The sequence below is a fragment of the Chionomys nivalis genome, chromosome 21, assembly GCF_950005125.1.
Source record: "Chionomys nivalis chromosome 21, mChiNiv1.1, whole genome shotgun sequence".
In the NCBI taxonomy this organism is placed as follows: Eukaryota; Metazoa; Chordata; class Mammalia; order Rodentia; family Cricetidae; genus Chionomys; species Chionomys nivalis.
In genome coordinates, this window is record NC_080106.1 from 56575004 (window position 1) to 56593944 (window position 18941).

At 38.2% G+C, this 18941-nt stretch overlaps 2 protein-coding genes across 2 annotated transcripts; both read right to left on the minus strand.

The window, feature by feature from the left end:
* Positions 1-921, minus strand: LOC130863818 (olfactory receptor 14J1-like). The gene has a single exon (XM_057754113.1). It carries the CDS (start codon positions 916-918, stop codon positions 1-3), a length of 918 nt encoding a protein of 305 aa, XP_057610096.1. The 5' UTR covers positions 919-921.
* A 7206-nt stretch (positions 922-8127) lies between these two features.
* On the minus strand, positions 8128-9072 carry LOC130863785 (olfactory receptor 2B2-like). Its single transcript, XM_057754066.1, has one exon. The coding sequence runs from the start codon at positions 9070-9072 to the stop codon at positions 8128-8130; it is 945 nt and encodes a 314-aa protein (XP_057610049.1).
* Between the last annotated feature and the right edge of the window lie 9869 nt (positions 9073-18941).

Sequence of the window (18941 nt, forward strand, 5' to 3'; positions counted from 1 at the left end):
TTATTCTTTTGACAACAGTTTCTTCAGAGCTGCTTTCATGGCTTCGTTTCTCAAGCTGTAGATAACTGGATTGAGTGTTGGAGGTATTACAGTGTAGACTATGGAGAATGTGAGGTCCATAGCTGACAGGGAATCCGAAGGGGGTCTTAGAAACTCAAAGCCTGCAGCTGAGAGGAAGAAAGAGACTACAAACAAGTGTGGTAAGCAGGTAGAGAATACCTTCGTCCGACCATCAGCTGACGGAATCCTCATCACCGTTAAGAAGATCTGAACGTAGGAGAACACAATGGCGATCAAGCAGACAAAGGCTGTGGATGTTGTGAATGCAGCCACTGCAATCTCATTAATGAATTCATAAGAACAAGCTAGTTTTAGCATTTGGGGAATGTCACAGAAGAACTGGTGAATAATCCTCTGCCCACAAAGAGGAATTGAAAAGTTAACAGCTGTGTGTATGAACCCAGATAGGCCTCCTGCCATCCAGACAGCTATCACAGCACGCTTGCAGGCAAGGTTATCCATAATTGTCTCATACTGAAGAGGCCGACAAATGGCGACATACCGGTCATAAGACATCACTGTGAGGATAGCTACTTCTGATGATGCCAAAGATATGAAGAAGAAAACTTGAAGCATGCACTGACCAAGGGAAATGAAACCGTTGTCCTTGAGTGAGTTTGCAATGGATTGGGGGACAGTGACAGAGATGAAGCAGAGGTCCAAAAGAGAAAGGTGCTTCAAGAAGTAATACATTGGAGAATGCAGATGATGGTCCAAGGTGATGACGGTGATAATGAGCAGATTGCCCATGATGGCCAGCAGGTATGTCATCAAAAAGAGCACTGCATGTAAAATCTGCAACTTACGCTCATCAGAGAACCCCATGAGGAGGAACCCAGTCTTCAAGCTTACATTCATTAGGGTCACTCTCGAGGCTCGACGCTTAGCTCTATTTAGGAAAAGACAGAATAAAACTACTGATATTAGGAAGAATTTGTCAATCCTGGGTTTAGTTACCATTCAATTCTGACAAATATTTAGCAGTTTTTCTGGAAATAGAAACCCTAAATGTGATTAACAAGTCATGAGAATTTTCTCAAATAGAACCTGACTTGTCAAAATTAGAAAAATTGAATGATGTTGGAAATAGCTTTGCTTCAATAAAACCAGTAAAAATGAGGTCAATATAGTAGCTTCATCTTTTCTACATGTAACCTTAGCATCAAAATAATACACCACATTTAACAGCAATCAGCTAGGCTGTGGTGGTACACACTTTTCATTCCCATACTTGGGAGGCAGAGGCAGGCAGATCTCTGTGAGTTTGAGACTAGCCTGGTGTACAAAGTGAGTTCCAGGGCTGTTACACAAATATCAAAATACCAAATACTAGTATTACTACTACTACTACTACTAATAACAATACTAAAATAGTAGTAATAATAAATACACTGCAGCCTTCTATGATAAATATAGAGAATTCAGTTACTGGTACAACTTATAAATGGTTAGGAATAATCCAGAATAAATGGAGGAAAACTATGTCACTTCAGAGATCACATGAAGGCAATTATATGTTAAATTTTTCATTTTTCTATCTGTACAGGAATAAAGTTCTCTTTAGCTTTTCTCCTTTCTCAGTCACTATCGACATATGTGCCCATCGGCATTTCGTCTCAGTAACTACTTCATTACAGTGTGGTATTCTCTCTCAATGAACCATTCATATTGATCGCTGTGTTGTGCTCTGTGTATGTATGTGTGTATCTCTGTATTAAATTAGATAGATAGTGTATCTTACCCATTTTAGAGAATGAGCAAGCCCTGGTTTCTTTATTTTCCTGTAATCTCCTTTCTGTTACTGCTTTGCTCCTGTTTCAGAGGCTCATGTAATGATTCCTGGTTAGCTACTTCCAGCTGGGTCAGCTCCACATCTCTGTCATATTTCTTCCATTTTCACATTCAAACAACATTAAATTTTTATCTGCTAAATATTTCTTTAGCTATTACATCTTGCTACTTTAAAGATGAGTCTCTCATCTTTGCCAGTTTCATTCCTCAGCTTTATACAGTCCCAATCATGCTTCAATGTTATTCTGAGCTGACTTTCTTAACTTCATACTTTAATTTCTGCTGATTTCATTATTATAAGTGATATCCAAAAACCTTAACATTCCAAACACTATCTTCCCAAGATGTTCCCTGACTGATCTTCTAGTTCTTCTCTCATTGTAACTTATTCAACACCTGTGTCTAACAATGATGATTTCCTAGATTGCTCTTAAGGAACAAATCATATAATAAGTCTATGCTGTTTTGTCTTTTTTTAAACTGTATTTTGACATTTCATAAAATTCTTGCTCTAGGATTCCATCTCTTTTGCTTGGAAAATATTTGAGAATTTTAAGATAGTCACATTATTTCCCTGGCTAAAAATTTTCTTGAGCTTAACAGACAGCCCAAGAAGGGCTCATGTAAGGCAACCCATACCACATATATGGAGGTCACTATAATTCATGTCTTTTCTGGACTCACTCTCTGCATGTATTTTCCAGTCTGTTTAAACTATTCTTTGGGAAAGGAAATTGAGAGTCTCATTAGAAGTCATTCCACTGATAGCTGACATGGATGCTCCTGCATGCTACTTAAATGTCAAGTGAATTCTATCGAATTTGGAGAAGTTTCACTTACCAATGCTGACCTTAGTCAGTGGGAACAAATTTCACTGGATCCTTGAGATTCTTGGATTTACTGGGTCTTGAGATTCTCTGTTCTAGAATCTAGATGTGAGATTTTCGTGTAAGAAAAGGACTAAGGGGCTCTCATACAAAACTGAGTATGTCAGGGGATGCTTTAACTCCTCATTAAGAGCTTGGTTCCTGAAGCTGCCCAGGCACCAGGGGACGTTCCTTCAGGCTGGGTCTCAGGTAAACACTGCAAGTTCAAAGTGTGGAATTTTGAGGAACTCTCTCTCAGGGACTCACTCCAGTGGAGAGTTACTAATGATGCTCTTGATTTAACTTAATGTTATGGTCTAAGTATTATAGATGAGAAATAAATAGTCTTTAAATCTGCCTTCTACAGTTGTGTCCATAGATTTCTCTACAATGAGTACATTTCCTTTTATTTATTTTTATTTTTTTTAATTTTTATTTTTATTCTTTTTTTTAATTAAAATTTCCACCTGCTCCCCGTTTCCCACTTCCCTCCCCTCCTCCCAAATATTGCCCCCTCCCCCAACTCCCCTCCCCCTATCCCCACTCCTCTTCTTATCCCCCCACACCATTCCCCCTCCCTCTCGATACTGAAGAGCAGTTCAAATTCCCTGCCCTGCGGGAAGACGAAGGTCTTCTATCTATGTCCAGGAAGGTGAGCATTTAAACAGGCTAAGCTCCCACAAAGCCAGTTCATGTATTAGGATCGAAACCTAGTGCCATTGTCCTTGGATTCTCATCAGCCTTCATTGTCCACCATGCTCAGAGAGTCCAGTTTCAACCCATGCTTATTCAGTCCCAGACTAGCTGGCCTTGGTGGGCTCCCAATAAATCAGTTCCACTGTCCCAGTGGGTGGGTGCACGCCTCGTGGTCCTGATTTCCTTGCTCATGTTCTCCCTCCTTCTGCTCCTCATTTGGACCTTAAGAGCTCAGACCGTTGCTCCAAATTGAGTCTCTGTCTCTACCTCGATCCATTGCCAGATGAAGGTTCTAAGGTGATAACTCATCCTTGATAAACTCATGCATGTTGGATTAATGTAAAAAGGCAACTATTTAGTAGGAATACATTTACATGAACTTACAATTACAATTATAATTAATGCTAAGGAATCTTAGAATTAACCCATTTTAGCATTATATGAACTCAAAGTTTCCTCCAAACACCATATGTTTCCTAAAATAACTGTACAGGTGATTATTTTCAAGCTTCCATTTTAATAATTAATTACGTTTGCATGTGAAATATCTCTTACAGACTTATGTATCTGAGAGCGTGGTGCCTAGCTGGTGGCTTGTTCAGAAGGTCGTTGCTTTCTGCTGGTCTCAAATTTATGTCAATTCTTTAGTCTTGTGTCATAACTTAGTTTGTATGGATCCTGATCACCTATCTTCAAGGCATCATGCTAGTCAATGGCATTATGCTGATTGGACTGTGTGACTGATTTTATGGATATTGAGAGTAGAACTGCTATTGGTAGTTACTGGGGACAAGAAATGACAGCAGATTGAGTTACAGATACTAAATTAGTCAGGTAAAAGTGATTCTTATTTGCTGTTACATAGTATGGAAATTGTAACCATGACAACAGTTTGTTCTGATATGTGAATGACCAAAAGAAACAAAAAAGAAAGGATATGACTACTCCCAAATATGGTGGAGGAGAAAGTTCACTATAAATGTGTAGGAAAGCATAGCCATGCGAGGAGAAGGTGAGAGGAAGGGATAGGGGAGAGAAGGAGACCAGGTGCAGTAGTCAGGAGGCCTAAAAGAGAATAGACAAAAGACCAGGCAACCAAAATGGTTAGTTCAAACACAGTTGTGAGAAGGGCAGCCCACCCCCTGGTCTGGAGAAGTTTAGGGTAGGGGGAAGGGTATGCCTGTCAGAAGGACATTGCTATAGGTAGGGACTAAAGGATGCAGGGAGAACTGGACAGCCAGCATCTACTTTGTTTTACTAAATAGGCATGTCAGCTATTTGTGCTGGGCTTGAAATCTAACAATATGAATATCTTTACCTTATTAAATATGTGTCTATTTGGTGGCCACTGTCTATTTGCAAAATTTGTGAATATGGTTAGTACATTTACTAATATTTTAAATTCCTTTCAAGGAAAACAAAGAGTTTTCATTGTTTTTACCATTAAACTATTTTGATTTGCCTGCATGATATTATACATTCTTTAATTCACTTAACCTTGTGTTTAGATACGTTAACTTTTTTGTAGCGTAGGTTGTGACAGCCAGCCCTAAGCTGATGGCACTGTTACTTCATACTTTCTCCCAATCAGTTAGTGACATTGCCTCCAGAGTGCTCAACCCTGTGTAGTAATTCACACATAACTCCTCTGTGGTGGCTAAAGAAACTTAAAATGATACCAGACATCCCCTAGTGGCCACTGACCTTTGTCCTGGAATGCTTGTGGGAGTCTAGTGGCCTGCAGATGGTATTTCTGCTCTTGTAAACTTTGCTGTGGGATTGGGATGATGTGGTCTTTTTATTACAGCAGAAAAGAGAAACATCTAAGAGCAATAAAACAATTTTCTTGCCTAGCTGTGAGTTCCATAGATAATTTTAATCTACACCCTTGATGCTCACCTTTATAAATCCTTCTTGTAGCTCCTTATGACACAGCATGTGGTTAGGCTCTAAGTCTGCTGTCCTTCTGCTAGCAGTAAGAATAAATTCATTTAATCTAAATTTGAGTTGAGTCTAAGTCTTTGGTCTCTCTCAGTGTATTCTAACACTGTAACACTAGGAAGCATTTATATAAAGATATAAATCACATTCATATGGTCAAAAAATTCAAGGTGATTTTTACATCCAATCTGTGATATTTCTCTGGCAAGTTTGTGACGTGGACAGAGTTGGGCTTGGGAAATTACCTGAACAACCTTACAACAGCAAAATATTCATTTGGTGATTTTGTTTAGAAATTCATATTATTGTCATAACATAAATATGCATATCCTGTTCCAATATAAAATAAAAGTTTTAATATTTAATGCTTGCATTTTATCTAGACTTTAAGAAACACTAAAAAACTCAAAGTGTAATGTTTCAATTTACTCTCAACAGCACATGGACAATGAGAATTACACTACTTGAAGAATGAACATTAATACTATGCACAGGTTTATTAATACAAATGAGCGTATATTATTTTATGTTGTATTGCTGTGAATTCCATTGCCAACAAGTTCCTTCCCACTAGGGTGCAGCCACCTTGGTAGCTCATTAGTCAATTCATCTAAAGCTGCTAGGTCTCTTGTTAAGACAAAGCAAACAGGTTTGCCTTGCTCACAGACTTCAATTGAAAGGACAGACAGGTCTCAGGTATAACTTTCCACAAACAGGAACGTGTTTTGTAGTAACTGCTTCCAGTAATGACAACTTCTGTCTCTGGTAAATGATTAGATAGAATAAATTTCTCTGATGCATATCAAGGTTTTAGAATATAAAAAGTTTTGATAAGTTCTGAGGGTCTCAAAAGACAATTTAAGGAATATAAAAACAAAAAATGCTTCAGATTTTTTTCCCTTCCTATGCCATTATTATACTAAGATTTCAAAGGTTCAGAGTTTAAACATTGGTCAATGGAGTTCTGATAAGCTGGTAGAACACTGACTACTTACACAAGCTCAAGATATTAAAATTCCTTTGGTTGTCTTCTAAGTATAGACTTAAAGGTGCTTTTCATTGGGCTAAAGACATATATCTGACTCTCTGGACAGAAAAAAAGTTCATGACTTTTAACCCCAAACCATAGCTTTTATTATGACTCCAAGGTATAAATCTTTTCCAGTTGTTTTGCAGACACCTGTTAGCTGATTTTTCTACAGTGTGGATTTCAATACAATGATAATGTCTAGATTTTATTTTTATCATTTTTTGTAAACTAAAAATTCATCTAAGTTTTAGGGAACTAAAGAAGTTGTAAGAATGTCAAAAGACTGTCATAAGAATGATCACCTGCCACAGGTCAAGTAGACTCCGGATAAGTACAGCCATTTCCTCATCAGTCCATTCCTGAGGATGGGATCTCTCCTGGTCTTAGAATTCCTCCCCTTCCCCAATGACTAGGGCCATGGGTCTAAAATTTCCACAGTAATATTTTCTTTCAGTTTCTAAATTTTAACCCTTGTCCCTAGTCTATATTTATCTCAGCATATTTCTACTTGGCTTAAAGACTCCATCCAGTGATCACCTGCAGACTACAAACTGCTGAGCTACCGACTTTGTGAAAAGCTAATGCCAACCAGTCCAGCTGATGTGATTGACCCTGTTTCTTCAGGTGGATTAACTATAAAATGCTTCTGAAAATGTCCCACTGCCCAGCTTCTGACTAGCCCGTTAGCCTTCCTGGGTCCTGATAAAGATGCTCTAGTTTCAGCTTGAAGTAGTTACAGATGAGAGTAACTCCCTGGCATCAGAGACAAAATGGCTAGCTATAATGTCAATTGGTATAACAGGAAATTTTTTCCTTTATTTAACTGAATGGTTCCTTAACTAAAATGGTTCTGAAATATAATAGGACACTTGGCCTGCTCTATACAGAAAAGATGTAATAGATGGATTTAAGAAAAAAAATGTTTTTAAACAAACCATTCAGGATTACAGTCTGGCTGTACTCAAAGAAATATTACAAAAAGGAGGCCTGAGATAAAATAAATGACTGTTGCCCCATCTATTTCCAGGCTTCTTCTAGATAGTAACTCAGAAGTCAACCATCACAGGGCCTTTGGCCTTTTGCTTTTTCTAATTACTCTTGGCTCTTACACCATTGATACAATAACTAAATGATGATTCCTATTTGGGTGCCATTAAGCAGATGGTTATTAGATACAAATATAAGCAGGTACCCATCACAGAGTCAAAGATTTGACCCAGGATATAACTCAAGTGGGGAGAGTAATACCCAAATTTAACCTGTAAACTCCACCCACCTAAGCGTCAGGTAACTGGAATTTCCAAGGAGTGGTCCTAACAAAAGTCCACATTGGTCAGTATTTAGTATTTAAGTCAAGTTTCCTTAAAATTTAGCTCAAAACGATAGACTTCTTTTCTCTTGTGAATCTCAGGATTAACAGAAGAAAGTCGTATTTTCTTTTGTTGCTGTGACTCACCAAATGGCATGGTCACATGGTGCTGTATGAACTCCTCAATCATCGCGTTCAGTCCTGCCCAGAGCTCAAGCATTAAAGTTATTGTAACAATGAAGGATCTATTGCACTTTTATAGGTACCTAAGTGTAGTACAGGTTTAACCAAGAGTTGATAGTTTCCTTCTAGATCCAGTTACTCTTGTGAACTCCATGGCATCTGTTAGATGGTTCTCTCATCAATTCCAACTACAGAAACTTCTTTGAGAGGCAAATATGAATATTCTTGCTTTGATGGTCTTTCTTTAGTGACTACCTTGGCTTGACCCAAAACTCCTTCGTCAGTGTCCTCCTCAGAGCAGCCTTCACATCTTTGTTCCTCAAAGTATAGATGAATGGGTTGAGTGTAGGTGTAACAATGCCATAGAACAGAGCCATGATCTTGCCCCTATCATGAGAATAGCTTGAGGGAGGCTGAACATACATACTGATGGCTGTGAAGTAGAATAGGAAGACCACCAGCAGATGTGATGCACATGTGTTAAAGGCCTTCCAGCGACTTTCAGCAGAACGGAGTTTCAGTACTGCTTGAGCAATGAATACATAGGTGCCCAGGATGAGGCTCAGTGGCACTAAGAGCAGCAAAGCTCCAAGAACATTGAGTTCAGCTTCATTTGCAGTTGTATCAGTACAAGCTAGTTTCAGAAGAGCTGGGACTTCACAGAAGAAATGGTCTATTACCCTCTGTCCACACCTGGGGACTACCACAGTGAGAGTGGACTGCACAAGAGAGTTTGCAAAGCCACTAATCCAGGTCCCTGTGGCCATATAAATGCACCGTCTCTGGCTCATGATAACAGGATAGTGAAGGGGCTTGCAGATGGCGGCAAAGCGGTCAAAGGCCATGATGGCCAGAAGTATGCATTCAGTTGAGCCTAAGGCCAAGAAAATATAAAGCTGGGCCACACAGCCACCATAGCTGATGGTCTTTTCTGGACCACTAAGGTTGACCAACATCTGAGGGACAGTGCTGGTAGTATAGCAGAGGTCCAGAAGAGAAAGATTGGAGACAAAAATGTACATGGGGCTGTCAAGCTGGGGGTCTAGTCTGGAAACTAGGATAATGGAGATATTACCGAATAAGGCAAAGATGTAGGCCACCAAAAATATTACAAAGAGAGGTGTCTCCAGCCAAGACTGGTCAGAAAATCCCAATAAGATGAAGCCATCTATCAAGCTCTGATTGTTGGTCCACATATTAGTATTAACAGGTAAAATTCTAGCTACAACCTGTAAATATCCAACCTAAGGAATGGGCATTAATCAGTTAAGAGGAACCAACTGAGAATTAGAAGCAAGATATGCTGAGATAAAATTCCCATTTTCTCTGTACATTGTTGTAATATTGAAAGGTCAGTCATGTACCTGGGGAATGTTAATTAATGATTGTTAATTCAAGTTAGCTATTCTCTGATTGTTTTAAAAATGCTTCAGTAGTATTACCATTGGCTCTCCATGACATGGGTATTTAGTAGTGACAGCATTGCATAGATTAACACAAATTTTGAGATGACAGAGCTTTCTCCAAACCACTTGGCAGCAGGTAGAGAGCAATCAATCTGTGTCTTAGGCAGAGCTGATTTGGCACATCAGTCTTTCTCACAGTGACAAAGAGGCCAGGAACATCATGGGACCCTGGAAATTTTATAAAACCTGCGTGGTAAGCAGATGGCATGTCAGGACGTCTTTTGTTCTTTTCAGGCTCTATTGCCCATCCTATAAAGAGAAAGAAAGCATCATAGAGGAAAAAAGCAAAACATCTGAGCAAGGCCTCAGCATTTCATGTCTAAGATATTTGCGCCTGTGGATGTGATGTTTAAAAATATTTGTGTAAACTTGGAGTTTTACTCTTAGAGAAATCCAGAGTTTCAAATATTCATATTATTGTATTACCTGTGTTTGAATTTCTAATTTCTCAGTATTATCAGAATATGCAAAGGTATACATTTCCCTTCTGCCTCCCATATTGTTACGTATAGATCACTTGTTCTACTAAGTTGACCACCTCACTTGTCCCATTCAAACCTTGTAACTACTTTATATAATCATTTAAGAAAAGTAACCTCAATGGCCATTTTTTCTGATTCTTATTGTTTCAATTGGGATGGTAAACAACTCAACTGGCGAAAAAAATTCTTGCTGCACAAGACTGATAACCCGTTTTATCATTGGAGCCTACATTACTAAAAAGTAAAAACAAAGTCACATGTGATAGTGGTCGCCCACATCTCTAACCCAGCAATCCTACAGTAACATGGGAAGCAGAGACAGCAGAATCTGCCAGAAGTTCCTGTGTGTATCCCAACTGCAGAAAAAGTAAGAGAACTTGCTTTGAAACAAGGTGGGAGAAAAAAAAAGAAAAAAACAGTTACTGAAATCGTCCTCTGACCTCAACACACATGCCTTGACACGCATATTCCCACCGTTATATGCAGTATGTGTACACATGGTAAATACATACACGCTTAAATTAATTTTTGTTTAAATCCCTATATTTGAATAATTTGATTTGTGCTTTTTTCTGGTTATTTTACAAATGACACCTTTTCTTCCTCCTTCAAATCTCAGTTATTCTGTTCACTAACTGTTGATTTTGAGGTGTCATTAACTATATTGTGCTTCAATATTCTCCTCCTTTAAAAACAAGCATAGCTATACTTATGTAAGTAAACATATTCAGAAATATAATATAAATTGCAAACCTACCTCAGTTTTTGTTCTATACCAGTTATTAAATAACTATGGATTCTTTATTTACCTGGTATAAGTTCCCATACATACTGTGCTTGCCTTATATTTACCCTGCATATTTGGTCTATATAATTAACACATATCTATTAGGAGGCAGTAAACACTACAAAGATAACAATTTTATGTGACTGCTAAGAGGTCGATTTCAGATCTACTGACCCCCTTGTTTTGTTACTTCCTGTTACTATAATCAGACATTGGTGATTTTGATGGTTTTAGTTAGCCAGGACTGTTTTCTAAGTCTGTATCATTAATCTGCGAGTAGGATAAATGACAGCGACGAAGGATAGGGAGCGACACTCTCTTCACGGCTTAAACTCAGAGTCATTGCATCTAAGTTAGGTGAGATGGCATATGCCTGCAATCCCAGCTTTGGGAGGCAGAAGCAGAGGATTGCAAGCTTGAAACCAGCCTGGGTTATAATGAATAACTAAGTTTAAAAAAATGAAGGAAAAATATAAAAAAAATCAAGTCTAAAACAGAGTTCAGTTGTAACCCAATGCCTTAACATTGTTTTTCATAATTATTTTGGTATCCAAGAATGATCATCCCCTTTTAATTGTAATCTCTTCTATCATTAAAATTGTCAATTGGACCAATTCTTATTGATCTATTCATTAAATCTGTAGTTATCAAGGAACACCATAGTAGACACATGAACTTAAGGTTAATAATACTCCATGATATGTAGCTTTCCAACTGGTGTCCTATTTCCATCTTGAAAGTACACTGACTCATTAGGAAGTCAGTCTTGCCTTCATATTTAGTTCTTCATATCTCAGCACAAAAATGTTCAGTGGCTCTTGACATTCAACAAATTATATTGAAAAGCATCCTTAGACTCAGCATTTCATAAAATGATGGCTTCAAGCCTTCTGAAGCAGGCAGAACTTGCTCCCTATTATGCTTATGATATTACATTAGTATCTTGATATCACTACTCTTGTTATCTTTAGCCTTAATCAGTTTTGTCTCACTTAATATTTTGCCTCACCTGATCTAGAAAATCTTTTACTTTTTCATTCCAAGGCTGAAGCATAATAAAACTATTCTATTTATTACTCAACATTTTATCTTTCTATCTCTAATTATAAAATTCATGACACTAATTAACTAATAAAGAAATACATTTATTTTACATGGTAAGAATCAATTGGCCTTAAGTATGCCACTTCATACCTTGCAGAGATTATACCAGCTTAAAAAAATAAAAATGCTTCAACACAAACTCTATATTGCTTTCATGACAATGGAAATTGGAATCTATTTAATTTGTAAATTGAAAACAAATAACTGTACAATATGATATATGATGTCAATTGGAATGTAGGCAATAGCAACAGTATTAGTAACGTACACAATAAATTACTATAGAATTAGTCCAGAAATTTCTAGATGCCTGTGAATATCTATGGCAAATTAGTTTGATTATTAAGAATTCTACTTTATAGATTCTATTATTTGTTATCACTTCAATTCCAGGTTTTATTTTAAACTTGTCTCATTTAATTCCGTTCTTTTATACTTCTCATCCAGGAACTGTGTATTTAGAAACAGTGTCTTAAAAGATGCTATTTTCTTATATTATATCCCCAAAGAAATGGGACCGGCAGCATTTCCAGTTGAGCAGAGGATTATTATAAAAATAGATTTTTTTGTTTGGTTTTAACAAAAACCTTTATTATCTTTGTACTTCTGACCCAAATTTTGCCTTCACTAACAAAGAAAGTTTTCTTTGGGATTGCAGGTTTAATCATGGACAGGTACTTCTCAGTTGGCATTTGAGTAACTTCTGTCAAATTAGAATCTTTAAAAGAACAACTGCATAGTGTTTCTTTCATCCTGTCTGAATTTGTCTGCAAAGGTTACATACAGACTATCAGAGATGGAAGTCTGACCTTATGGCTTAAGCCAGGAGGCTAACTCTCTTCTATGTTTAGATTTTGCTATGCTCCTATTTTCTACACTGGCTCAGATATATGATAATAAGCCAAATTTGCTTAGATAGAGCTATGTTATTTTTTTTAACTTATTGTCTTGACTATTAGATGCCCCTATTGTAAGTTGTCAGGTTTATACCACTTTTAAGTTGTTAAAATATTTGGCCTTCCAGTACATAATATCTCTATTTTAACACCCACAAACATTAAAATGAAAATCATTTCAATCTGGAAAGTGCTAGAAGTTATGTCTACATTTATTTAAGTGGAGATACAGGTTCTGAATGTAAATAGCATGAGCAGTGAGGTATAGTATCACAGCCCTCCTCATAAAAGTATGGGAAGGACCTGGGCATACTAAAATGCACATATCATATTTTATATATATAAAATCTACACAGGCATACAATTCTTCTGATGGCCATATTTGATTGGTTCTTACAATAAACAAGCCTCTAAACAAGTATTACTGTTAGCCTTTCAATTAAAGAGAAGAAACACATAGAAAAATTATATTCAGCCCTTGTTCAAGTTTGTGTATGTAAATTTAGAAACAGATTGAATGTTAGATTTTGAATACAGTATCTGTATATTTTTATAATCCTTAAATGAAAACAAAAATGACTAGAGAGAATTAACTTTTCAGTTTAAAAGTATTCTTTGACAGGCTTTCCCAACTTATTCTTGGGATCCAGAGCAAAATTCATAGTTTTCATAACCCTTAAAATGAAAACAAAAATGACTAGAGAGAATTAACTTTTCAGTTAAAAGTGTTCTTTGACAGGCTTTCCCATCATCCCATTCCTGGGATCCAGAGCAAAATTAAGCACTGGTTTGACTCACCTGTCCTCCCCAGATCCCTTCTGTGTGTTCCTGGTCCATAGAGTTCATGCGTGGAGGGAGAAGGATCTGCGGCTCAGAGATGGCATGCGGACCTGGTTGTGTCTGAATCGCTTCTTTCTGACCTATTAAAGTGGCAAATTTAACCTGCTTAGGAATTTATAAAAAATATAAGGGCAAATTTAAGTAACCAACTCCAATTTAGCCAGTGTCACAGCCCCACAGATCAACAGGGAGCTTCCTGTTCATTTCATTAGTTGCATCCTGTTTTAAACCTCTGAGGTTCAACATAATAATCACCATTGTTGCCAACATGTTCAGAAGAAAAAAAACCAGAGGGACCAGACAGAAAAGTAAATCCAAATATAAACTTTAGGATCAGAAAAGAAGAAGAAATCAAACCAACCTGAGTAAGACCTGGTCACAGGACACAAAGACACCTTCTAGATTGGAACTAGAGATAGTTAAAATTCTCTTCATATTCACTTGCTGTTTTGAGAAAAGCAGGGCAATTTCATACAGCTGTGTAATATATATAAAATATGGCCATTATAAAGAAAACTTCTATTAAATAGGCTTGTGTCAACCTGGCAGAGTTTGGATTGTTGCCACTGATACATACTTCTATTCAACACCCTATCTTCTCTCTACTCACACACTGTCCTAGGTTTGGTTTGGTCTTTGCTGACTGTGAACTGAAGTTCATGTGCAGATTCACTCTGGCACATGAGGTTTTCATGTCAGAGAGAAAATCTTGCCCACAGAATGTAGTTGTACCCACTTCACTTAAAATCTCTGGAAAAATACATGAATTAAGATCCAACATTTAAACATATTAGAAAGGAGACAATGGACAAAAAAAATGTATCACTGAAAGATCTAGTATCACTAAAAACTCTGAAGCCTTAAGTGAGCTGTTTTTGACATGTAAAAGGTAAATTTCTGCAAAAATGAAGATGGAGACCATAAAGGAAGGAGAAAAACAAAAAAGAGAAAACTTTCAAATGAACAGATGAAGCGTATGAAAAAGAGAGGTCAACAGATGCCTATTTGCTGTAATACCCCAAATTTAATTGAAACAACCACAAAGGACTTAGCCAAAGGATTTTGTATAACATTTAAGTGTATAGTAAAATATTTATATTTATATGTAAAAATATAAAGTCATGTGACAATTGGATACAATTTTTAGTTAAATAGGCAAAGAACAAAGTATTTCATTTTGTATCAAGTTGGTTATATTAATATCATCTGTACAAATCTTGAAAAATAGTTTAGGGTTATATATCACCTGCAAATATCACAATAACAGGCATTCTATTTGACACAGATTCCCACAGGTTCATGCAGAGCTGGATAACAAAATCTTCATTTTGATGTTTTTTTGTCATCAGTACAGAGTAAGACATGTCAAATAGTCACCAATCTTGAGATTTTTATTGCATATTTATGATTTAATTTGTTCATTGTGATAATACAGTCACAAAATGGACAGGAATACAGCACTTGCTGAATGAAGTTTCCTGATGAAGTCCAAGGTTTTACCTGAGTGAGACATGTGTCAGTGTCCTTTTGGTCCTTTGCTCTAGATTTTCCACAGAGTATCACAGGGCTTGGGTTCTTGGGAGCAGGATGAGGAAATACTGATACTCCTAAGTAAAAATAATAAAACAAAATTTGGATGCTCATCTTAATAGACCTGGATGTAGGTGGAGGGTCCTTGGACTCCCCACAGGACAGGGAACCCTGATTGCTCTTCGGGCTGACGAGCGAGGGGGACTTGATTGGGGGAGTGGGAGGGAAATGGGAGGCGGTTGCAGGGAGGAGGCAGAAATCTTTAATAAATAAATAAATTTAAAAAAATTGCCCCAACTCTAGAATTTTAAATTTAAAAAAAAATGAAATTGTCTCTAAGGTACACATACACATACACACACCTCAAAAGAGAATCATGAAGCAGAAAACCTAGACAAACCAGTAACATATAATCATATTGAATCAACTATAAAGTCTCCCATCAAGAATAGTCAAGGTCAACGAAAGTTGTTTTCCTTGCTCTGCCTACTCACGCCAGCATCTGGATCTTAGGTGTTACCAAAAATGAGACAATACAGTCACAAAATGGACAGGAATACATCACTTGCTGAATGAAGTTTCCTGATGAAGTCCAAGGTTTTACTGGAGTGAGACACGTGTCATTGTCCTTTTGGTCCTTTGCTCTAGATTTTCCACAGAGTATCACAGGGCTTGGGTTCTTGGGAGCAGAATGAGGAAATACTGATAGAAGGCTGCCTGCATTGTCTAGGAGAGAGTTCACTGTCAGTATGTTTATCAAACCTAGCAGGGTGGGCTTTGGAATTCCACAGGCTCCCAACACCGCCCTTTTAAGGGTAAGTTCTCCTTCCAAATGTGACATCACAGAACCCTCACCTGGGTGTGTGGACCTGGAGACTACCCATCTTTTAAGCATTGTTTTGAGTTATATCTTCCCTCTTCCTTCTAGTATGGTTTTTACTTGCCTGTCCTGTTTTTAGGTGGTGCCTGTTCCTTTATTCCTTTTTTGATAGACACAAGTATATAAAATCAGGGCATGAACATGACTTGATAAATTAAGTAGACTTAATTTCAATACTATAATAAGAAGGAACAAATCAAATTCTCACCATTTTTTTCACACCCACAAAAACGACTTCAAGGACATTAAGATCTCTCAAAACTGATCATTTTTGTGTAAGTAAACCATGTTTCTTTTAAAAAGACCTGTGCACTTGATCAGGCTCAAGGATATTAAAATCTAGCACATAAAGCCCATTACTAGAGGTAGAAATACAGGCAACATACTATTACGGCAACAACCATCAATTACAGTTAATTTTTCCGTAACAACCAAATAGATAATCAAATATTGCAACAATTCAAGTATTACTGAGCAAAGTGCATCTCTACAGCATTCAGTGTTGCTGTTCAGTTTTCTAACTTAAAACAGCCTATGGGAACTGGCAGCAAAGAAGGTCTTTGCAATAGGCTGCCTCTGCTTGAGAACTTAGGATGTAATTATTGCATGCTGCTAATATTCTATCTAAACATTAAGGATACTCCTAAGTATTTGATGGTGGACTATGATTAAGACATCACACTACAAAAACCTTATGCAGAAGGAAACCTGTTCCTTTATTATTCTTTGTGTCTCTTTGTCTGCTTTAATTTTTATTTATTTATTTATTTATTTATTTTTATTATTTTTTTGTACTTCTTTTTTTCTCATTTTTTTTTATTCTTTTTTACTTAAAATTTCCAACTGCTCCCCGTTTCCAATTTCCCTCCCCCTCCTCCCACATATTGCCCCCTCCCCCCACTCCCCTCCCCCTATCCCCACTCCTCTTCTCCATCCCCCAGTCCACTCCCCCTCCCTCTCGATACTGAAGAGCAGTCCAAATTCCCTGCCCTACAGGAAGACCAAGGTCCTCCCACTTCTATCTAGGTCCAGGAAGGTGAGCATCCAAACAGGCTACGCTCCCACAAAGCCAGTTCATGTATTAGGATCGAAACCTAGTGCCATTGTCCTTGGCTTCTCATCAGCCTTCATTGTCCGCCATGTTCAGAGAGTCCAGTTTCAACCCATGCTTATTCAGTCCCAGTCCAGCTGGCCTTGGAGAGCTCCCAATAGATCAGTTCCACTGTCACAGTGGGTGGGTGCACGCCTCGTGGTCCTGATTTCCTTGCTCATGTTCTCCCTCCTTCTGCTCCTCATTTGGACCTTAAGAGCTCAGACCGTTGCTCCAAATTGGGTCTCTGTCTCTCTCTCGATCCATCGCCAGATGAAAGTTCCTGTGCCATTCTCCTTGGTCTCTCGTCAGCTCTCATTGTCCGCCACATTCAGAGAGTCCCGTTTTATCCCATATCTTTTTCAGTAGCAGTCCAGCTGGCCTTGGTGAGCTCCCAATAGATCGGCACCCCTGTCTCAGTGGTTGGGTGCCCCCCTCATGGTCCTGAATTCCTTGTTCATGTTCTCTCTCTTTCTGCTCCTCATTATAACCTTGGGAGCTCAGTCCGGTGCTCCAGTGTGGGTCTCTGGCTCTATCTCCATCCATCGCTAGATGAAGGTTCTATGGCGATATGCAAGACATTCATCAGTATGATTATAGGATAGGTTCATTTCAGGTTCCCTATCCTTAGGTGCCCCAATGAACTAACTGGGGACATTGCCCTGGGCATCTGGTAGCCATTCCAGGTTCAGTCTTTTACCAACCCTTAGGTGGCTCCCTTAACTAAGGTATGAGTTTCCCTGCTCCCCTATCCAACCTTCCTTTAACCCCAATCACCCCGATTCCCCCAGTTCCCCTCATCCTCTCCTTCACACTTTTCTCTCCCCATCACCCCTCATCCCCATCCCACCCCACCCCCAAGATTCCCATTTTTTGCCCATCAATCTTGTCTATTTCCCATAGCTGGGAGGATATCTATATGTTTTTCCTTGGGTTTACCCTCTTGTTTAGCTTCTTTAGGATCACAAATTATAGACTCAGTGGCCCCTATCCATGGCTAGAAACCGATTATGAGTGAGTACATCCCATGATCTTCTTTTTGGGTCTGGGTTACCTCACTCAGGATCATATTTTCTATTTCCATCCATTTGCATGCAAAATTCGAGAAGTCATTGTTTTTTACCGCAGAGTAGTACTCTAATGTGTATATATTCCACACTTTCTTCATCCATTCTTCTATAGAAGGGCATCTAGGTTGCTTCCAGGTTCTGGCTATTACAAATAATGCTGCTATGAACATAGTTGAACAAATGCTTTTGTCATATGATAGGGCATCTCTTGGGTATATTCCCAAGAGTGCTATTGCTGGGTCCAGGGGTAGGTTGATCCCAATTTTTCTGAGAAACCGCCACATTGATTTCCAAAGTGGTTGCACAAGTTTGCAGTCCCACCAGCAATGGATGAGTGTACCCCTTTCTCCACAACCTCTCCAGCAAAGGCTATCCTTGGTGTTTTTGATTTTAGCCATTCTGACAGGTGTAAGATGATATCTCAAAGTTGTTTTGATTTGCATTTCTCTGATCGCTAAGGAGGTTGAGCATGACCTTAAGTATCTTTTGGCCATTTTAACTTCTTCTGATGAGAATTCTCTGTTCAGTTCAGTGCCCCATTTTTTAATTGGGTTAATTATCCTTTTAAAGTCTAGTTTCTTGAGTTCTTTATATATTTTGGAGATCAGACCTTTGTCTGTTGCGGGGTTGGTGAAGATCTTCTCCCAGTCAGTAGGCTGCCTTTTTGTCTTAATGACAGTGTCATTTGCTTTACAGGAGCTTCTCAGTTTCAGGAGGTCCCATTTATTCAATGTTGCCCTTAATGTCTGTGCTGCTGGGGTTATACATAGGAAGCGATCTCCTGTGCCCATATGTTTAGGGTACTTCCCATTTTCTCTTCTATCAGGTTCAGTGTGTTCAGATTGATATTGAGGTCTTTGATCCATTTGGACTTGAGTTTTGTGCATGGTGATAGATATGGGTCTATTTGCATTCTTCTA